General features: G+C 44.1%; 1 protein-coding gene across 1 annotated transcript; it reads left to right on the top strand.

Moving 5' to 3' along the window:
• The first annotated feature begins 1,123 nt into the window (after positions 1 to 1,123).
• PRPH2 (peripherin 2) lies at positions 1,124 to 20,703 on the top strand. The gene is made up of 3 exons (XM_075864585.1): positions 1,124 to 1,704; positions 15,005 to 15,251; positions 20,479 to 20,703. The coding sequence occupies exons 1-3, from the start codon at positions 1,124 to 1,126 to the stop codon at positions 20,701 to 20,703; spliced, it is 1,053 nt and encodes a 350-aa protein (XP_075720700.1).
• Positions 20,704 to 21,102: the final 399 nt, after the last annotated feature.

Below are 21,102 nucleotides of genomic sequence, written 5' to 3'. Positions count from 1 at the left end.
AGCTGCAGTACTGCAGCTCTGCTCCTAGTCAAGTGAATAGGAGCAGAGCTAGTTCTGCAGCACGCCCGCTACGCAGTACATCGGAGCCATCTGCTTCCAGCTCCGAATACTTCATATTCTGCACAACATCCAGTGTCCGGAGGCAGCCGGAGCAGCTGATCGGTGTGGAGTCCGGGTGTCGGACCCCCGCCGATCATATAGAAATGACCTATCCTGTGGATAGGTCATCAGTTGTCCGTTTGTGGATAATCCCTTTAAGGCCACATGTAACGTCCGCTGTTTAGCCAAAGCTGCAGCAGAAAACCGCATGATATTTGGTACCATGTGCTGGTGTGGTTTTCAAATCCCTATTTATGACTGCGCATCTTATGCAGGTAAACAGCAGTTTAAGGGTTTATTCACACGTTGCGGAGGAATTGAGCGATTTCTTTGCTGCAAAACTGTAGCAGAATCCATGTAGCTTTGCAACACTTGTGTTTATGCAACAATTTTGCGCTTAGAGATAATACGGAGTGAGTACACGGAGCCTATAGGGTTCCTTTAGCACGAAGCCATACAGCACTTACTCCGTCGGAATCCGTATCTGTGTACAGAGATATTCTCCTATGGATCGATGCTTTAGGGGAGAAGATTTCTGTACATATGGTGTCCACTGGAGGATATCAGGATTTTTTTTCCCCGTCCCTATATGTATGAAATCAGCGGCATACTATGTGGAGGGAGAAATCCAGTAACCAGTAAAGCGAGGATTAGATCTGCTGATTATCAGGTTGGCAGAGATTCTTACAAATGGGATGAAGGAGATTAGAGGTATTTAGATGACGTACGGCACTTGTAGGTTTAATCATCTGAAACTTTTCGGCTCCTTCTCCTTCGGTGGGAACTGGGCCGCCAGAAATAGTTGTAACTCGCCTCGGTCGATAACATTTCTGTTAATAATAGCACTTAGGCCCCATAAGACAGGCAATTTTTCCCTAAAATTTTAGGATAGGGTGGTCAATATGAAAGAACCAGACTCCCTGCAGCCTCTGATGGACTGACTGGTGGCCTCAAAGTCGATCCGTTCTTCCAGTGAAAGAAACATTGAAATTTCAAGCAAAACCACGATCTTCAGGTGGTCATTATGGCGATGATGAAAATGAAATTTAACCTCAAGAAACGGGTCAAATTGGCTCAGGGGATTTGGCTGCTGAATTGGTGCAGTGTTTTAGCCGGCATCGTCCTATTTTCCATGGGATTATTCCTCAAAATTGAGCTGAGGAAGAGAAGCGAGGTGATGGATAACGCTGAAAGCCATTTTGTGCCCAATTCCCTCATTTTTATGGGGGTGCTGGTCTGTTCCCTTAACGCATTTGCTGGTAAAATCTGTTATGATTCGTTGGATCCAGCAAAATTTGCAAAGTGGAAGCCAATGCTGAAACCTTACCTGGTCGTCTGTCTGATCTTCAACGTCTTCGTTTTCTTCATTGCTGTATTGTGCTTGGTGACCAGAGGATCTTTGGAGGGCACCCTGGCACATGGGCTGAAGAGCGGGATGCGTTACTACAAGGATACAGACACCCCGGGGCGATGCTTCATGAAGAAGACCATCGATTTGCTCCAGATTGAGTTCAAATGCTGTGGAAACAATGGCTACAGAGATTGGTTTGAGATCCAGTGGGTCAGTAACCGTTACCTGGACTTCAGTTCCAAGGATGTCAAAGAGTAAGTAGACACCTGCTGAATATACAGGGGGAGACCGTCCTTGTACAGATGGATATTGACTCCTAAAATATAGCTAACAGTGTATATAATTCCTTTACTGCAGTCCTATGTAGCAATAAACAACACATTGTCATATTGACTTGTGCCAAATGACCAACTCAGTGCTGCTATACCTGACGAAAACAGTTTTTCTGGCAATATTGTTTCCATCATAATAATATTAAACTCTGCTATTCTGCATGTTATGCTGGTCCGATAATAATTGGTTGCAATAGATCTGATAATTTTGCCAATTTACACACATTCTTGCTCAGATTTTATATAAAATAAGGACATAAATGGACTATAATCTGTAATTCTTCAGAGCTGCTTTGTTTGTGGGCTATATCTCTCTACAGTAAGTTTACCAGCAGTCCTATGTAAAGCCACAAACCACACATTGTGATATCACTATGTGTGGTGCCAAACAGCAAATTCAGCTCTGCTACATCTGTCCATTCAATATTCAACAGAGAATGTAGACAAATGTCAAAACAGTTGCTATGTGGAAAATATATTTTTGAGCATCATCTATAGGATATGTAGCAGTTATCAAAGTATACAGTCTATCGTAAATCAAAATTGGAATAGATGTACATGATGAGAACAAAGTTTGATTACTCATATGGAATTCAGTTTTGGGCTCCACATTATAAACAGGATATAGGAGGACTGGAGAGGGTTCAAAGGTTGGCAACTAGATTGTTAATTGGGATGGGAGGTGTCGCTTACAATGAAAGACTAGAGATATTGGGCTTGTTCAGCTTGGAAAAAAGAACGTCTTAGAGATTATATTATTAATATGTATAAGTATATCTGTGGTCAATACAGAAAACTAGCACATGATCTGTTCTTTCCAAGGACTTTACAAAGGACCAGAGGACATTCATTGCGTGTGGAAGAAAGACGATTCAGACATCAATATAGGAAAGGGTTCTTTACAGTTAGAGCAGTCAAATCATGGAATGTCCTACCCCAAGAGGTAGTGATGGCAGATAATATGTCAGCATTTAAAAAAAGGCCAGAGGATTATTTACTGACAAATGGCATTGAGGGTTATAATTAGTCAAGCATTGAATGACGGGTAATTTATTAAGAAAGGTTGAACTTGATGGACTATTTTCAACCTACTGTATGTAACTTTATAAATCTCTGGTCAGACCTCACATGTAATACTGTGTAGTTTTGGGCACAAGTGAAGAAGAAAGACATGGTAGAGGTCGAGGCAGTGGACTAAATTACCCAGAAATATTCTCACATGTAGGGTTTTTTAGTTAAGAAAAAATATGTCTGAGGGTTGACCTAATAACTATGTATAAATATATCAGAGGTCAATACAGAGATCTCTCTCATGATCTATTTCCGCAGGATTGTAACTATAACAAGGGGGAATCCTCTACTAGAGGAAAGAAGGTTTCTAAACAAACATAGAAGAGGATTCTTTACTGTAAGAGCAGTGAGACGATGAAACTCTCCCCCAGGACGAAGTTGTTCTGGTCAATTCACTGAAGGAATTCAAGAGGGGCCTGGATGCCTTTCTTGTGTATAATATTACAAGTTATGGTTATTAGATTATTGGAGATGGGGCGTTGATCCCGAGATATATTCTGATTGCCATAGTGGAGTTGGGAAGGATTTTTTTTTCTCTAAGATGAGAAAAATGTACCTTTTGCCTTATTTTTTTTGGGGGCTTTACTCTGGATCAACATTGTAGAATAATGGGCTGAACTGGATGGACGTATTTATTTTTTGGCCTTACAAACTATGATACTATGATATATTCACACAACCGTAATATAGCAACGTGTTATATGCACCCCATTTCTATGGTGGCCTAAGTTTGGTTCAGTATGACCGTGGTGGGGTGCTGGTTCTGTGTGTTGTTTCTGTATAGTGAATACTTAGGATACTTCTTTTCTCTATCTATTTTTTGTTAACCGCAATCCCTTGTGATCTTGGTGCTGCCTGATATGTAATTTTAGTAAGTATATATATATATCCAGAGGTATAACGTGAAGCTCCCACTGATCATGTGCCATATATAATACTGGTGTCTACTTATGAGGTCGAGGAATCTTTGGGTTCCTCAGGCACCAGAGCCTGGGTGCGACTGCTGCCTCTGCACCCCCTATATCTACACCCCAGGTTCCCCTTACTACAGATCCGGACTAGCGTCTTTGACTGGATTATCTGCAGATTCTGGGTAAAGCTGGTGCCATAGACATAAAGACAATGATCAGATAAACATTTTGGTGTCTGAATGTTCAGTTGTACCGTCATTCTGAGCACAGTAAAAACATATCCAAGTCTACATTTGCATTTTCAGAAATGAGAAATTCTCAGGTAATAGTTAAAGTGTAGCTAAACCTCCACCAATCGCTAAAACGAAGCAGCTGAAGGTCTCGTGTGAGCGCTCAGCCGCTTCGTGTCTGTTCGGCTTTTTCCGGAAATCAATGTATTGGAGTACGGGCTCAATAGAAAGTCTTCATCGGCTTTCCGAAAAATGCCGAACAAAAACGAAGCCGCTGAGCCCTCACACGAGGGCTTCAGCTGCTTCGTTCTAGCGATTGGTGGGGGTCTCAGTTCTCGGACCCCCAGCAATCCAAACTCCTGACATGTCACTATGACATGTCAGAAGTTTGTTAAACGTTTAGCTACACTTGAAATACTATTATCTACTATAGGGCCACAATACCGGACACCCTGCGTTTCTACTGAAACTATGGGGATAGAGAATTTGGTCACAACTTGGATTCTGGTCAGAACTGTTGACTCCTGAACCACAGATTAATCCAGAATTGCTCCAACCTCTTATATTGTTAAGGTTATATCCACCTAAAGCAGTGTTCCACCTTATTTCATATTCTTCACTTATAATGTTCAAGGCCTAGGATAAACCTTTGTCTGGAGAGGAGCTAATGGATATATATTTTATATAGATTTTGTAGGGTGTCTGTGGGAATTTTTGCCCATTCATACAGAAGAACATTTGTGAGGTCAGACACTGATGTTGGGGGAGGGGGTCTGGCTCACAATCTCCATTCTAGTTCATCCCAAAGGTGTTGGATGGGGTTGAGGTCAGGACTCTGTGCGTCCAGTCAAGTTCTTCCAGACCAACCAGCCATGTCTTTATCGACCTTGTGAACTGGGGCGCAGTCTTGCTGGAACAGGAAAGGGCCGAACCCCAAACTGTTCCCACAAAGTTGGAAGCTACAATTGTCCATAATGTCTTGGTATACTGAAGAATTAAGATTTTCCCTTCACTGGAACTAAGGTGCAGACCCCTGAAAAACAACCTTATAGCATTATTCCCCCCTCCACCAAACTTTACAGCTGGCACAATGCAGTCAGGCAGGTAACGTTCTCCTGGCATTCACCGAACCCAGACTCATCCATCAGACTGCCAGATAGAGAAGCGTGATTCATCTCTCCACAGAACGCGCTGCTCCAGAGTCCAGTGGTGGCATACCTTACTCCACTCCATCCGACGCTTGGCATCGTGCTTGGTGATGTAAGGCTGGCAAGCAGCTGCTCGGCCCCCATGTCATGAAGCTCCCGGCCCAGGCACAGTATTTGTGTGGATGTTAATACCAGAGGAGCTTTGTACTCTGCAGTTATTGAGTCAGCAGAGGTGGGACCCGCATCTATCTGACATTTATGACATATCCTGTGGATATTTTATAAATGTCTCTGATGCGAAAACCCATTTGATTACGGAGAAAACCAAAAGCTTTAAGCTTCTTTTTAACATGTTTCTGTTTGTAGCATTGAGGTGTACATTATATGGGATTGTACATTTCCAGTGGTCATCAAAGAGATATTTCCCGTTAGTCCCAGATTTTTGGAATGATATAAAACAGAGGTGCAGGCTGTGGTAGTAACCAGGCTGGATTATAGGAAGGGGCACATGAGGCAGCTGGGCCTGGTCCTTCACTATCTATGGGCCCAAATCATCTAATGGTCCAGATTGAGTAAGGCACGGTCCATCGGTTGGGGCGATCTATAAGGTCTGGACGCTTTCGCGATGATGCAGTTTTGTCAATTCAGGTCTCATCATTATGTATGATGTAGGCAGTGTATTTACTGTTAATATTGGACAATTATGGCATTATTATTTGAGCACAGTCAGGGCCGGCCATAGGGGTGTGTGATATGTGCCCATTGCACAGGGCGCATCACTCCAGCAGATGGAAGGGGGCGCTGCGCAGGCTCCCTTCCCCTGCTTGTTTCAGAAGCACCCGCGCCCGGCGACTTCGCATCCGCCTTTTCGACTGGGTGCTTCTTCACTCAGTGGCGTCACTACCGTTGTAGCAGCCATAGCAGCTGCTAGCGGCGACACCAGGCATGAGGGCGTCTGTGCTGCCCGTAGGGACGGGCCCCCGGCCCCCTAGGGCCGGTAGCGCCGCTAGCAGCCGCTGCGGCTGCTACAGCGGTAGCGACGCCACTATAGCAGAGCAGGGAGGTATGTCCCTGCTCCTGCTGTCTACGAGCGCCACTGTAGCTCCCTGAAGGGGCGGAATTCCCGTGTGGCCGGGGATTCCGCTCCTGGACGGAGCGCTTGATGTCTCTGTCCATATATGGACAGTGATAACTCCTGAAGCGGAATCCCCGTCCACAGCGTTGCCGACTCTGTGACCAGGGATTCCACTCCAGGAGAAGCCAGTGACGTCACTGTCCATAAATGGACACAGACGACAGGGGCTTCTCCTGGAGGGGAATCCCCGGTCACAGCGTCGGCAACGCTGTGGACGGCGATTCCACTTCAAGAGATGTCCCTGATGTCACTGTCCAACTGTCCATATATGAACAGAGACGTCCAGGAGCGGAAGCTCCAGCCACAGGGGGATACCGCTCCTTCAGGGAGCTACAGTGGCGCTATCTACAAGAAGGGGGGGGGGTGCTATCTACAAGGGGGCTGTGTGCCACTACCTACCAGGGGGCTGTGTTGCACTACCTACAAGGGGGCTGTGTGGCACTATCTACAGGGGGCTGTGTGGCACTACCTACAAGGGGGCTGTGTGGCACTACCTACAAGGGGGCTGTCTGGCGCTACCTACAAGGGAGCTGTCTGGCGCTACCTACAAGGGGGCTGTCTGGCGCTACCTACAAGGGGGCTGTGTGGCACTACCTACAAGGGGGCTGTGTGGCACTATCTACAGGGGGCTGTGTGGCACTACCTACAGGGGGCTGTGTGGCACTACCTACAAGGGGGGTTTGGCACTATCTATAGGGGGAATCTGTGAGTGGTGGACTGATGGTCATTTTACTGAGTGGTGGGCTAATGCTTATTTTACTGTTAGTGGGGGCTGATGGTCTTCAAGTGGTTTCCACCTCTGAGCTCCAATTGAAATTAATAGGAGGCAGAAAATACCTGCGGCGCTCGTGTGATGCTTTTTTGCATGTATTAGATTCAATGGCTTAAAAAAAAAAGTAAAAAAAAAAAAAAAGTAAAACAACGTTGTCAGTTCCTGAAGGAATTTTGTGGCAGATTTTTTTTTGCCTTACAAAAAACGCTGTGTGAACATACCCTACGAGTGTAGTGGTTGATTTTAGCCATTTTCTGACAATTCTGAAACATTTTTTTGGTAGGGGTGCCCTGAGGAAATTTTATTTTTCCAGTGGTGTCTCGAGTCCCAAAAGGTTGGGAAACGCTGTACTAGGCTACAGGATAACGCCGGCCTATGCAAGGATCCCGTCGTGGAAACGGGGCCTAGGTGAGTACAATTTTTTGTTTGTTTGGGTACACTGTGTATAAGGGGAGGTGGGGGGTTATTTGGCATGATCTACAAGGAGGAGGTGGGAGATTATGGCATTGTCTAAAGGAAGGCTGTATGGCACAATCTACAGGGGTGCACTATCTACAAGGGGCGGCTGTGTGTGGCAGCCAGGGGAGGGGGCATTATACTGTGTGGTGGCCACTAAGCGGACATTATACTATGTAGGGGTACCACTGGTGGCAATATACTGTGTGTGGCACTTAGGAGGCATAATACTGTCTGGGCACAATTAAAGGGCAAAATACTGTGTCCTTGAAGGGGTTATAATATATTATATTATTAAATATTATTATTATACTGTATGGGGCACTAAAGGGGCATTATACTGTGTGGGGGCACTATATAGGGCATTATACGTTTTTTATGGGACATTTTTTTTATGATGGGGGTGGGGCGCCGAAAGATATCTTATCACGGGGCACCATCTATACTAAGGCCGGCCCTGGGCACAGTATGGCAGAGGCTGGTTTCTCTGCAAATGGGGAAAACGTTTTGCCTAAGGAATCCACAGACCTTGATCCCACTCCAGTGATGACAAATATAGGGCCCTTCCCAGTACTCACATATATCTCCCTGCTGGGGAAAAGAAACCATCTTCATGTACAAAATGCAGGGGGCAGAAATAATGGGGGTGCAATTATGATCTTATAATTGCGCTACAAAAAAAACCTCCATGAAGCCCCAGCCCTACACCCAAATATGAGGGAGCAAGGAGTAAAGCATGGACTTGTTTTTTTGTGATAGAGCTCTACAATTGTGGATTGTCAGTGTTATACAGTAGAACTGACGTGATTGCTGATGATTTGTGGAGTAGTTATGTCTAATGGGGAAATTTAACCACTTTGGTGGTCAGTCAACATTCTGAGGGCCACCCACATCCATACAGAACATGTACACGTCCACTTTAACTTCTTGGTGCTGCAGCCATTTAAAAAAAAAATAATTCTTTCTGTTTTTTCCTCCCCGCCTTTCAAAAGCCATAACTTTTTTAAATTTTCTATCGACAGCTGTATGACGAGTTGTCATTTTTAATGTCACCATTTAAAGGACCATATAATGTACTAGGAAATAGAAAAAAATCTTTGTGGAGTGGAACCGGAAAAGAACTGTGATTCCTGAATTGTTTTTTGGGTTTCGTAAATTTATTTTGTTATGACGTTCACTGTGCGGTAAAACTTACTAAATTTACAGACAGTCCACAAAAAAACGGGTGTTTTTGTTCTGCTGTCCATAGTGTCCGGCAGAAAAAAAAACCCTGCCCGGGATTTTTTTTTTCCTTCCACCAAAAGTTTGCATTGCACATGCACCAAAACTGACATGCGCAGTACACACAAAACAAGGGAAGCGTAGGAAGCATTTAAGCGAAGGAGGAGTGATGGCATAGTCTGTCTGGTGAGGGTGGAGTCCGACTCACAAATCACAGCCTCGCTTGCAGATTTACCGCGCTAAGATAAGGGGGTTTTACACTGGCCGATTATCGGGCAGACAAGCATTCATAGCCCTGTGTAAACAGGGCAGCGATCAGCAGATGAACGCGCAAACGCTGGATCATTTGCTGGTCGTATCGTTTTAAAAAAGTAAAATGTTATCGTTGTCGGCAGCACATCTTGGTGTGTAAACAGGGAGACGCGCTGCCGACATGATAATAATGTATGGGGACGAGCGATCAGAGAAACGACTGGAGGGGATCTGTTACATATTTTCTGGAGCTGCTCACTGGTACAACAGTATTGGTTGGAAGTTAAGTACTTGGCATTGGCGGTGTTGCAGCAGGATATTCCTCTAGACCCTCTTCATTACCTCCTGAACGTTCCCCCTAGGTCTTTGGAGAAATCACTAGCTCGACTCTTTCGACACTTTCTCACTGCAGCTAAGACGTTGATAGCCTGGAAATGGAGACAGACAACCCCTCCCTCTCACATCGACTTAGTAACTAGAATTAGGGAAATACGTACAATGGAGCATATGACGGCCTCTATTGACAATGAACTGGACAAGTTCAAAGTGGTGTGGGACCCGTGGGACAAGTATTGGATACAGGAATCTCTAGATTAGGTTGTTGGTTGAGCTCCGACTATCCCCCCCCCCCTTTTAATCCCCTGTGTCTTCTCCCTGATGTCTTGTTTGTCTATTGAAATTTACTGTTTTGCCATGTGAATTGCATGGCCCCCCATGCAGCGCTAAGCCATATGTATATTTTGAAAATTTTCAATAAAAACACAGTTGAAACCAGAGAAACGACTGCTCGTCCCATCCATAGGTCCATGTGACAGGAGCAAGCAAGCGCCGATCAAAGATGTCTCATTGATTGGCGCTTGCTGCATCGGCAGAATATCGGCAGGTGTAAAAGGGCCTTTAGCGTAGGAAAGCTACAAGCGGGGCTTTAATTGGTGAGTCCCAGCACAGGCAGCAGTGCACCCGATCCCTTACCACGCAGCAGACGCATGTGTGGCACCAGCAGCCACGGAGTGTCTGTCTCTCTCTCTGGCGATAGCGGCTGTGGCCGGCGCTTGGACTTGGCTCACTGTGTGAGTCCCTGGTTGGCAGTCCTCCTGAGTATCCTCTCTAGCTTGGTGTCGACTTCTCCTGATTTTAACATCTCTGATAGGCTGTCTGAGTCCTCCTTCTCCTGCACTGGCACCGGCCTGGCTCCAAACAACTACGGGCGGTTCTGAACTTCTTTTGTTCTGACCATGGCTTCCTTATAGCTCAGTTGCTTGTGTTAGTTGGAACGTGCCTTGTTACCAAGGGTGGATTGTAGTTCAGTTGCTTTTCTTGGATCCAGGTAATACAACACACCTGCACAGACTAAGATGACTGTAGTAATTAAATGGCCCGCTCCCTACTCCCCCCTCGGCGGCTGTGACGTAAAGTTACATCACACATTGCCAAGGGGTTAATTTTTATTGTTGTTATCATTGTACACACAGGACATATTATTAATAAGATCCAATAGGTTATTTGGGAATCATTCCATAAGAAATAGACCCTGGTGGTAAGTGATTGTCTCCAAAGTCACCTCCGATTAAGTTATCTTCTGCTGGACATTTGGGGTCCATTATTGGGTCAGAGCCACCGGAGAATCCTCTGTTGGGTCAGTCCGACCTTATATAGATGCACTTATCGTTATGATTAAGACTAGATTCACATGTGGCATATTTTTACGCCACTTTGGCCGCAGCAAAATCTACGTTTTACATGCGGATTTAACCCTTCGCGTTGAAAATACAAACAAATGGCAATCCATGGTTAGAAGAGACGCTGAGGAGGAAATGCTGTGTAGGCACAAGACATGCGTCCACGTTATAAATAGTACAGAGCAGGCTTATTAGCTCACTATTATCCTTGTTTAAGGATTGGGAGCTGCAGAATAATCCACCAGAAAATACACCCACTCCATCTTACCGTAATGCCCACACACCGAGATAATGCAGAGAAAGTTTATTAACCCCTTAGTGTCAATGCAGAATATTCTGTATTACCATACTGCATACATCCTATATTATATCTCCATTACACAGGCCATAGATATAGAAATTCCACTTTGACCCTAGAATAATAGTTATAAACCTGAAGGTCAATGTATAGACATTCTTCAGAAGCTCCACTAAATGAAGACTTAGTTATGAATTTATCAGCCATAGACACACCGAATATTTATTCTGACTTTCTTTGTTATATTGGCTTAATATTCTGTACATTTATGCCTGATACAACAGATTATGTCACTATTTAAGCAGTGTATGTGGATAAAGTAGATCTGTCAACTCTCCTCACATGTCTGTTTTAGTAAATGCTTACAATGTCCTTAAAATAACAGCTCTGGAGAATGTTTTCTTTTTTGTTCCTCTGTTATTCCTCCTGGTAATGTATAAATATGTTGAGAACAGTGCGCTACCAATCCCCTTGTCAATAGGGTGTGTCCTTACATAGTATGACAATGTCAGCACTGATTGAGAAGGGGAATTGTAATATCCAGTTGTCAATGTGTTCATATATTTAAGGTGGAATAACAGAGGAACGGCACAATGCAGGGTTCTAAAAAAAAAAGATTCTCCAGAATTGTTCTTTTATGGTGAATGTAAACAGAACATGTCAGAAGAACTGATCAGGTCCTCTTGAAGTACAAACAAAATGCTGCAAGTCATACTACTCACTCTATGGGGTCTCTTGGGATGATACATTAAAACGTTGGGGTTTTGTTGTATGCCTTACCAGATTATTCTAGTATTACACAATCCAGAGATCAAGTACAACATTGAAATCAAGAGTAAACCATAAGGGTATGTTCACACGTCTTGTTTTCAGCCGTTTTTTTTGGACCGTAAACGCCTCGAAAAACGGCTGAAAAAACTGAAGCCGAACGTCTCCAAACATCTGCCCATAGATTTCAATGGCAAAAATGGCATTTCATTCCGATGGGGCGTTTTTTTAAGCGGCCGTTTGAGAAAAATGGCGCGTAAAAAAAGCCCCATAAAAAGAAGTGCATGTCAATTCTTGAGCCGTTTTTCATTGGGTCAATAGAAAAACAGCTACAAAAATGGCCATAAAAAACGCATAAAAAAACGCCTGATGCTTAAAAAACGGCTGAAAATCAGAGGCTGTTTTCCCTTGGAAACAGCTCCGTATTTTACAGCCGTTTTTTGTTTAGTGTGTGAACATGCCCTAACAGGAAGAGGAGGCAGAGACAGGAGGGAGGGTGGTAGAGTAGGGACTATGTATTTCTATAAAGCCTTGATGACTCTGTGACAAAACAATAGCTCCATAGCTGCTAGAAATGGCTGCTGTAGATTTCTAGATGAAGCTTTTAAATGTAGAAATACACATGATAGAGGAAGAAGACTTCTCAGCAAAATAAATGAAGTCAATTTGGATATTAAGAAGAAACAATGCAATATAATTATACAATGTGCTTGAGTACACCTGCCTCATCTTTCTAATGACCCTAAAGGTACTTTTACACGACCTGATTTGGACCAAGAAAACAAGTGCCGATCCATGAGATAGCTTTCACAAGGATGGGGACGAGCGCTCGTTACTATGATCGCTCGTCCTCTTAGGGTATGTTCACACGGCAGCGTCCGTAACGGCTGAAATTACGGGGATGTTTTCAGGAGAAAACATCCCCGTAATTTCAGCCGTAACGGCATGTGCAGGCGCTTGAACGCCGCGTCCATTACGGACGTAATTGGCGCTGCTTTTCATTGGAGTCAATGAATAACGGCTCCAATTATGCCCCAAGAAGTGACAGGTCACTTCTTTGACACGGGCGTCTATTTACGCGCCGTCTTTTGACAGCGGCGCGTAAATATACGCCTCGTGTGAACAGACAAACGTCAGCCCATTGCTTTCAATGGGCAGATGTTTGCCAACGCTATTGAGGCGCATTTTCGGACGTAATTCGAGGCGTAAAATGCCCGAATTACGTCCGTAAATAGTATGTGTGAACATACCCTTACATTTTCATCATGTCGGCAGCACATCTCTCTGTTTACACGGGGAGATGTGCTGCCGACTAGCGGCTATTTTATAGGCTGCATAAACTAGCGAACCAGCGGATGAATTATGAGCGATTGTCTGATCGTTGGCCGTGTAAAAGTACCATAACTCTGATATGACCAACCTAACCAGTTATATCATGTGCCAGACCACTTCTACACCAGCTATCAATGTGTCAGGCCAACCCTATGACGTGTGCTGGAGAAAGCATTGGAAAATAGAGTGCAGAGCGCCAAGAGTCCATAGAGGTTCTCACTTACTGCTGATGGTGACCATGGTGGAGTGTGGCCCCATTCCAAGGTTCTGTGGAATTTCTGTGCAACTCTGTTTACTGTGGAACTCTTGATACGCCCCTGGTATGAGATTACTCACCCGTGTAACTCTTCTATGTGCCAAACTACTCATTGTTAATTTGACTTTGGTCCGAATAAATACCAAGGGAACAAACCCAGCAGATCCCATTATTCAACTGTAGGACCACCATCTTTTTCTTTGGTCAGGGTCACCAGGGCTGTTTTTCTCCAGGTTTATTCAATAGAAAAACTAGGACTATGAACTAGTAGAAATTTGGATTCATGAGTGAGTCTCCTGTGACATGTAGGCTGCGTTGTCAGTGGGTTAAATGGTACATCATCAATAGACAGAAGCGTGGACCGTAGTCAAGCAAACTATTGATGGGCGAAGGATAAGATACCACGTTACGAGCCAAGGCATAACTAGGGCACCATCAGAAGTTCACTAACTTATCAGACTTCTTGACACCAAGGATAAGACATAGACTAGGTTGGATGCAAGCAGGTCAATAGCTAAGGTCAAAGGCTATACTGCAGGGTAGATAAAAAAAAAAAAAAAAAAAGAGGGTAAGGAACGGCACATAACTACTACAACTGGCGCCAAAATGACTTACAGCGTTTTTGATTGTCCAACCGGGTGATGCGCACCGGAAAGATGGGTATGTTTATAACACCCAAGCTCTACTGTGTCAGACCACTCCTCCAGTAATTCCTCAGCTCTCCTATGTGGCGGACTGCCCTTACCCTACACTCCTATGACAACGGGGCAAGTATTAGCTTTTTTTTTTTTTTTTTCAACCACTGATTTCCGCAGCAGAGATTCCGTCCGAAAAACTGCACCACAGGTTTTCAGTCGGAATTCTCTGCAGGTTCCAGGACGGATACGCTGTGTACTTTTATGCAGCATATCCACCCTGTGTGAACCCCTCTTTATGCTAGCGGGTTTAATGATGGAGAAGGTCTGACAATGATATGTAGCTAGAGAACGTGGCCTGCCCTGGGGCCTCATATGGTCCAGCAACATTACAAAAATAATCTTTTAGATGCTTACAGCGGGGGAATGTCCTGAGTACACATAGCAAAGTTATGTGCACATATAGCATAATATTCAAGTTGAATGAGGATTCCTGTCTGTAGGGGGGAGAAATCGCCTGATGTGAATTAATAGGCTCATAAGAAAGAGGCAAGTGACTATTGAACGCCATAGATTTGACATGATCTACCAGATCACCGGTAATGTGGGGTCATCAGACCCAGGGCACTAAGTCAATGGGACACCAGGCTAAGGACACTAGACCATGGGGTCAACAGAAAGTTGACATTCATCAGCTTGGTCAATCAAAACGGAGGGCTATCCCATAAGGTCAACAGGTTGAGGACTCCATCCAAGAGGTTGACCATGGAATAGTAACGTATGGGTCCAAAGCCAGGGTTGGAAATGAAGGTTGAGACTAGGCTTCCACTAAGAGAACAATGCTGGGCATGTCCATCAACGGGTTAACAAAAGACTCAAAGTAAATCCAATATGGACGATCCTGGTGGGTTCTGCCGACATCCTTAGACTTATATGGCCAACTTGTGCAGTCCAGTCATCAAGACTAAAGATATGAACAATGTATTCCATATTTAAAGGGAAATACATCCTTGTGTTGTAATATCTTGCAAATTTTTTCTCTATTTTTTTCATCGTAGCCGGATTAAAAGTAACGTGGATGGCAAATTCTTGATTGATGGCGTACCATTCAGCTGCTGTAACCCCAACTCCCCCCGACCTTGCATCCAGATGCAGGTGACCAATAACTCTGCCCACTACAGCTACGACCATCAGACGGAAGAACTGAACTTGTGGAACAGGGGCTGTAAGGAAGCTCTGCTGAACTACTACACCAGCATGATGAGCTCCATGGGAGCTCTGGTGTTACTCGTCTGGATAATGGAGGTAAAAGACACATCTAGCAATTGTTGTTGCATTTGGGGACATTTGCAGGTTTTACATATGCCCCTCAGAGAAAATGTCTCTCTCTTAAAGGGGTTTTCCACTTTTATGTAAATAGACGTTATGCAAATTTTTGTTTCGAAATATATATATTTTTAAATATATCTTAATTTTATACACCAAAATGCTATAACATATACATAATCCAATTTTCTAACATATTTCCCAAATTGGGACATGTATCAAAACTGGTGCAAAGGAAAAGTAAAGTTTTTGCCCATGGTAACCAATCAGATTCCACCCACTCTTGAAAGGCCCTTAAATAAAATGTAGCAACCTTATTAGTTGCCATGGGCAACTACCCCACTATTCTTTTGCATGAGATTTAATAGATCGCCCCTTTGTGTTTTAATTCATTACTGTTTTGAAGATCTCTGCTTGTAGTCAGTGAATAGAAGTATTCTGTCCTGATAATGTCCAACTGGCACAGCTTGTGTATCAGAACGCTCTTGAAATTGTGGCAGTTGAACGTTATCAAGTTTTCATTGTAAACAAATATTTATATTTACTGACCGTAAGGGCTCGTCCACATGTAACGGAATTGATGCGTATTTTTCGTCCGGAATTGCAGATGGAAAATACGCAGTAGAATACAGTAGCAGCAAAGTGGGTGAGATTTATCAAATCTCATCCACACGCTGCGGAAAAATTCAGAGCAGAATTTCCGCAGCGTTTTCACAAGAGAAATTAACGTCACCAGTTTAAAATCCGCACCAAAGATCAATTTCCACAGCTGCTTTCAGCGGGTTTTTCCTGCAGTGTGGACGAGATTGTTTTCAATGTTATCCACTTTGCCGCTACTGTAATACGCTGTGGAATATCTGTACGGAAAATCTAGCTGGATATTTTGCAGTGTTCACACCTAAAGGGGATGTAGAGGATTAGAAAAAGATGGCTGCTTGTCCACAGGTTGTGCGTGGTATGGCTGCTCAGCTCCCTTCACTTCAATATAGCGGAGCTGCAATAACAGACACAACCTATGGACAGGTGTGGCGCTATTTCTGGAAGGAGACAGACTTTTTTTTTTTATTAAAAATTCTGCACAACCCCTTTAGGCTATGTTCACACAGAGTTTTTTGATGAGCTTTTTGACGCGGAAACCGCGCCGCAAAACTCGTCAAAAACCGCCCGAAAATGCCTCCCATTGATTTCAATGGGAGGTGGACGAGTTCTTTTACCGCGAGCAAAAAAACGCGTCGCGGTAAAAAGAAGCGACATGACCCATCTTGAAGCGGTTTCCGCCTTCAAAACCCCATTTCAATCAGTCCGAAACAGGAAAAAAACGCCTCGACGAGTGTTTTGACGAGTTTTTGTCAAACCACTGTGCAAAAAACGTCTGGAGCAGTTTTTGCAGGAGGAATTTTCCTCCTGCAAAAAACTCTGTGTGAACACAGCCTTAAAAGGAAGCTCTGGCCTTTGAGCAACATTGGCTATAAAGTCAGCAAATGTCAAAAGTATTATGTTGGTATTATATTTCATTTCCTTTTTGTGATTTTACTTTCCTTTACGTTTTTTTTATTCAGTTGGTACATGGAAACCGTCAATAAGTTGTTGTTGACAGATCCGTTATTTTGGTTTCTAATAGGTTCTTTCAATGCATAATGCCGTGCTGAGAATAGACTGTGAATCTGATTATTTAAGTAAAGGGGTATTCCTATCGTCTGAAAATAGAGCGATTTTCAAGGAAAAGGGAAAACAGCTCCTGATTTATTTTTTTTTAGCAACTCGCGTTTTTCACATCCGTTTTTGGAGCGGTTTTTCTATAGAATCAATGAAAGACGGCTCCAAAAACGGCTCAAGAAGTGACATGCACTTCTTTTTCGTGGGTATCTTTTCAATGGACAGATGTTTGTAGGCGTTCTGCTTCCATTTTTTCAGGTGTTTTTCGAGGCGTAAACGCCCCCCGAAATACGCCTGAAAACACTACGTGTGCACATACCCTAAGGGCTTATTCAGACGAACAGGAAATACGTCCGTGCAACGCACGGACCTATATTAGTCTATGGGGCCGTGCAGACATGTGCGTGATTTTTACACAGCGTGAGTCCGCTGCGAAAAACTCACGACATGTCCGTACTTTGTGCTTATTTCGCGCATCACGCACCCATTGAAGTCAATGGGTGCGTGAAAATCACTTCCGTGGGACGAGCGTGATTCGCGCAACAGCAGTGAAACTATGAATGAAAACAGAAAAGCACCACGTGCTTTTCTGTTTACAAACATCCAAACGGAGTGTCATAATGATGGCGGCTGCGCAAAAAGCACGCAGCCGCGCATCATACGGGATGACACACGGAGCTGTTAAGTGCCTTTTGCGCACGCAAAACGCACACACTTGTGTGAATCCGGCCTTAGAGTGTAGCCACAAGTAGTGGATTTGTTTTGTATTTCCGCAACGTAAAAATATACAGCAGAAAGCTTTACAATGTATGCCGACAGTAAAAACATTCCGTAACGCAACAAATTTAGAAATCTGTCTGATGTGTAATATTTTTCCCATAGCACATTGTAAAATATATTGTAAAATAGGGGCAATTACACATGTGACTGCACCCTTAGGGTATGTGCACACGATAACTGCATTTACGTCTGAAATTACGGAGCTGTTTTCTCCTGCATTTCAGACGTAATTGCTCGTACTCGCGTTTTGCGGGGCGTCCATTACGGATGAAAAACGGCTCCAATTACGTTCCAAGACGTGTCCTGCACTTCTTTGCCGAGGCTGTTATTTTACGCGGCGTCTTTTGACAGCGACGCGTAAAATGACAGGTCGTCGGCACAGTACATCCGCAAACCCATTGAAATGAATGGGCAGATGTTTGCCGACGTATTGGAGCCGTGTTTTCAGGCGTAATTCGAGGCATAAAACGCCTCGTTTACGCCTGAAAATAGGTCGTGTGAACCCAGCCTTAGGCCGCATGCAAATCTGCAGAGCAATAGAGTACAAGCAAAGTCAATGAAATCACAAATAATGTCATCTACACGTTGTAGAATTTTAAAATCAGCAGTGAGTCAATTTATGGGTTTCTGTCTCAGAATCGTCAGCGAGTCCCGGTACAATCACAGCATTGCTGCGCCTCGTGCACAACCTCAATGGTTTCCTAGGGGAGAAAAAGTTGCATGACAATTGCAAGATTTTCGACATAGTCAAGATTCCTGTGATCAACCCAAGTGGCCACATTGGGAAATATTGCAATTATACTGGGACCCCCTCCCAAACAAAAGTTGAAATGGAGCCCTCACCTTAAGGGCAGATTCACACGAGCGTTGCGTTTTTGCGCGCGCAAACAATGCAGCGTTTTGCGCGCGCAAAAACCATTTGACAGCTGCGTGTGACATCCGTGTCTGATGCGCGGCTGCGTGATTTTCGCGCAGCCGGCATCATAGAGATGAGGCTAGTCGACGGCCGTCACTGTCCAAGGTGCTGAAAGAGCTAACTCTTTCAGCAGCCTCGACAGTGAATGCCGAACACAATATCGCAAAACCTGTAGAAAAAAAAGAAAAACTTCGTACTTACCGAGAACTTCCCGGCCGTTGCCTTGGTGACGCGTCCTTGGTGACGCGCCTCTCTTGACATCGGGCCCCACCTCCCTGGATGACGCGCCAGTCCATGTGACCGCAGCAGCCTATGCTTGGCCTGTGATTGGCTGGAGCTGTCACTTGGACTTAATTGTCATCCCGGGAGGTCAGACTGGAGGAAGAAGCCGGGAGTTAACGGTAAGTCAGAACTTTTCTACAGGTTCATGTATATTGGGATCGGAAGTCACGGTCCATGGTGCTGAAACAGTTTAACTCTTTCAGCACCATGGACAGTGACTATCTCCTGACGTCGCGTACCGATAATTTTTTGGCCGGGTTCGGCCAAAACGAGTTTGGCCGAACCCGGTGAAGTTCGGTACGCTTGTCTGGCTTCGCTCATCGCAAAGACACTCCGTTTGGATGTTCGGAAACAGAAAAGCACGTGGTGCTTTTCTGTTTTCATTCATCCTTTTCACTGCTGTTGCGCGAATCACGCTCGTCCCACGGAAGTGCTTCCGTGTGGTGCGTGTGATTTTCACGCACCCATTGACTTCAAAGGGTGCGTGATGCGCGAAATACGCAGAGTTATTGAACCTGTCGCGCTTTTTGCGCAGCAGACAAACGCTGAGCAAAAAGCACGGACTGTCTGTACTGCCCCATAGACTTGTATTGGTCCATGCGTGCCGCGTGAAAACCACGCGGCCCGCACGGACCGAATACACGCTCTTGTGAATCCCCCCTAAGAGTTTTTTGTTAGGGAGTAGCATTGAGACAATGGACGCGGAAGTTGCCGCCCTATGAGCCCTCTTGGATCACGATTGGCGGAAAGGGCTATATTTAGTTATTTAGAAACCAGTTTAAGAAAAATTGCAGCCTCAATAGATTAAAAAATCGGGTCAGATTTACTACTGAGTCTGCGTCTAAATTTTGTTGCAATTCATTTCTAGACTAATTTAAGAACAGATGTTTGCACCTCACTAGACACTTTTAAAAGGTCTCGAAAAGGGGGAGTGGCTTAGCTGGTAAAGGGTGTGGCTTAAAATTCACCAACCAAAAACTTTATGCTGTCAATTGTAGACAGCTTAGTATATCTACCCCATTAACTAATTTGTCGCTCATAGATTTCCCTAGAACATCACTGTCTCTTTACAGTAAAGGCACTTTTACATGGACCAATGATCGGGCAACAATCAGCCGATCAAGAGCAAATGATTGTTCATCGGCTGATCTTTTTGTTTATGCAGCAATAAATATTAATCGCTGTTGGCAGCACATCTCCCTCCCGACAGGATGGAAACGTATAGGGACGAACGATCGTAGTAACAATTGCTCGTTCCCATACATAACCAATCATTGCTCCGTGTGAAAGGAGCGCCGATCAACGAGCTGTCTCATTGATCGGCGCTCGTTTTTATGGCGCATATTGGCCAATGTAAAAGGACCTTAACAGATGCCAGGAAAATATGTTTCCATTTTCAGACAGATCCTGATGGTTTCAGTTGCTTTTACAGACTACACTATTTTTGCTGTAAAAAAAAAAACGGAACCCTAATGGAACAGAAAACAGTGCCAATGTGAACAGGGTCTTAGCAGATGTCTTGCAATATCCCTCCTGGTCTACTGATAAGCTCTTGTTGAATATTCTCTGCAGATGGCCGACATGATTGGGCTCCGTTACTTGCACACCTGCTTGGACAGCATAGCAAACCCCGAAGATCCTGAATGTGAAAGTGAGGGCTGGCTCCTAGAGAAAAGCCTGAAAGAGACGGTCACATCTTCCTTGGGATTCCTGAAAAGTCTGGGTAAGAAGAACCAGGTGGAAACCGCTGAAGGTGATGGAGGAGACAAGATCCCAGCAGTGGCCACCGTCAGCTGAACATCAGGACTAACCAGGACTTTCTTAATAAGTCATCTTTTTCAAATGTGAAAATTTTTACTTTTGAAAAAAATATTTAACAACAGAAGTGCAAACCTCCAAAGTTTCAAAAATGTCCCCATTTATGATGCAATAATACATATTGAATCTGCAGAAATACAGACATAAAATAGTCTCACAATCACGTAAATATAGCAAATGACGTTTTATACACGTTTGATGTGTGTATATAGAACAAACCGTAAATTACAATTGTTTTTTTTTTTTATTTCCAGAAAGGGGATTTCATTATTATAATTGGACTCTGCCCCTTTAAATGAGTGCACATACATAATATACAATAAGGAATTCTCATATTATCCCAGGCTGAAAGGAAGGCTTGCTGTACTGTACTACATA

The sequence above is a fragment of the Rhinoderma darwinii genome, chromosome 4 (assembly GCF_050947455.1).
Source record: "Rhinoderma darwinii isolate aRhiDar2 chromosome 4, aRhiDar2.hap1, whole genome shotgun sequence".
Classification (NCBI taxonomy): Eukaryota; Metazoa; Chordata; class Amphibia; order Anura; family Rhinodermatidae; genus Rhinoderma; species Rhinoderma darwinii.
The sequence above is the reverse complement of the archived record's forward strand: the minus strand, read 5'-3'. Positions and strand labels throughout refer to the sequence as shown.

Excerpts from the sequence above, each read along its gene's own strand:
- PRPH2 (XM_075864585.1), top strand. The coding sequence starts at position 1,124 with ATGGCGATGATGAAAATGAAATTTAACCTCAAGAAACGGGTCAAATTG. Across the intron at positions 1,705-15,004 it reads AGTTCCAAGGATGTCAAAGA|CCGGATTAAAAGTAACGTGG; the intron begins GTAAGTAGACAC and ends TTTTCATCGTAG. Across the intron at positions 15,252-20,478 it reads TACTCGTCTGGATAATGGAG|ATGGCCGACATGATTGGGCT; the intron begins GTAAAAGACACA and ends TATTCTCTGCAG.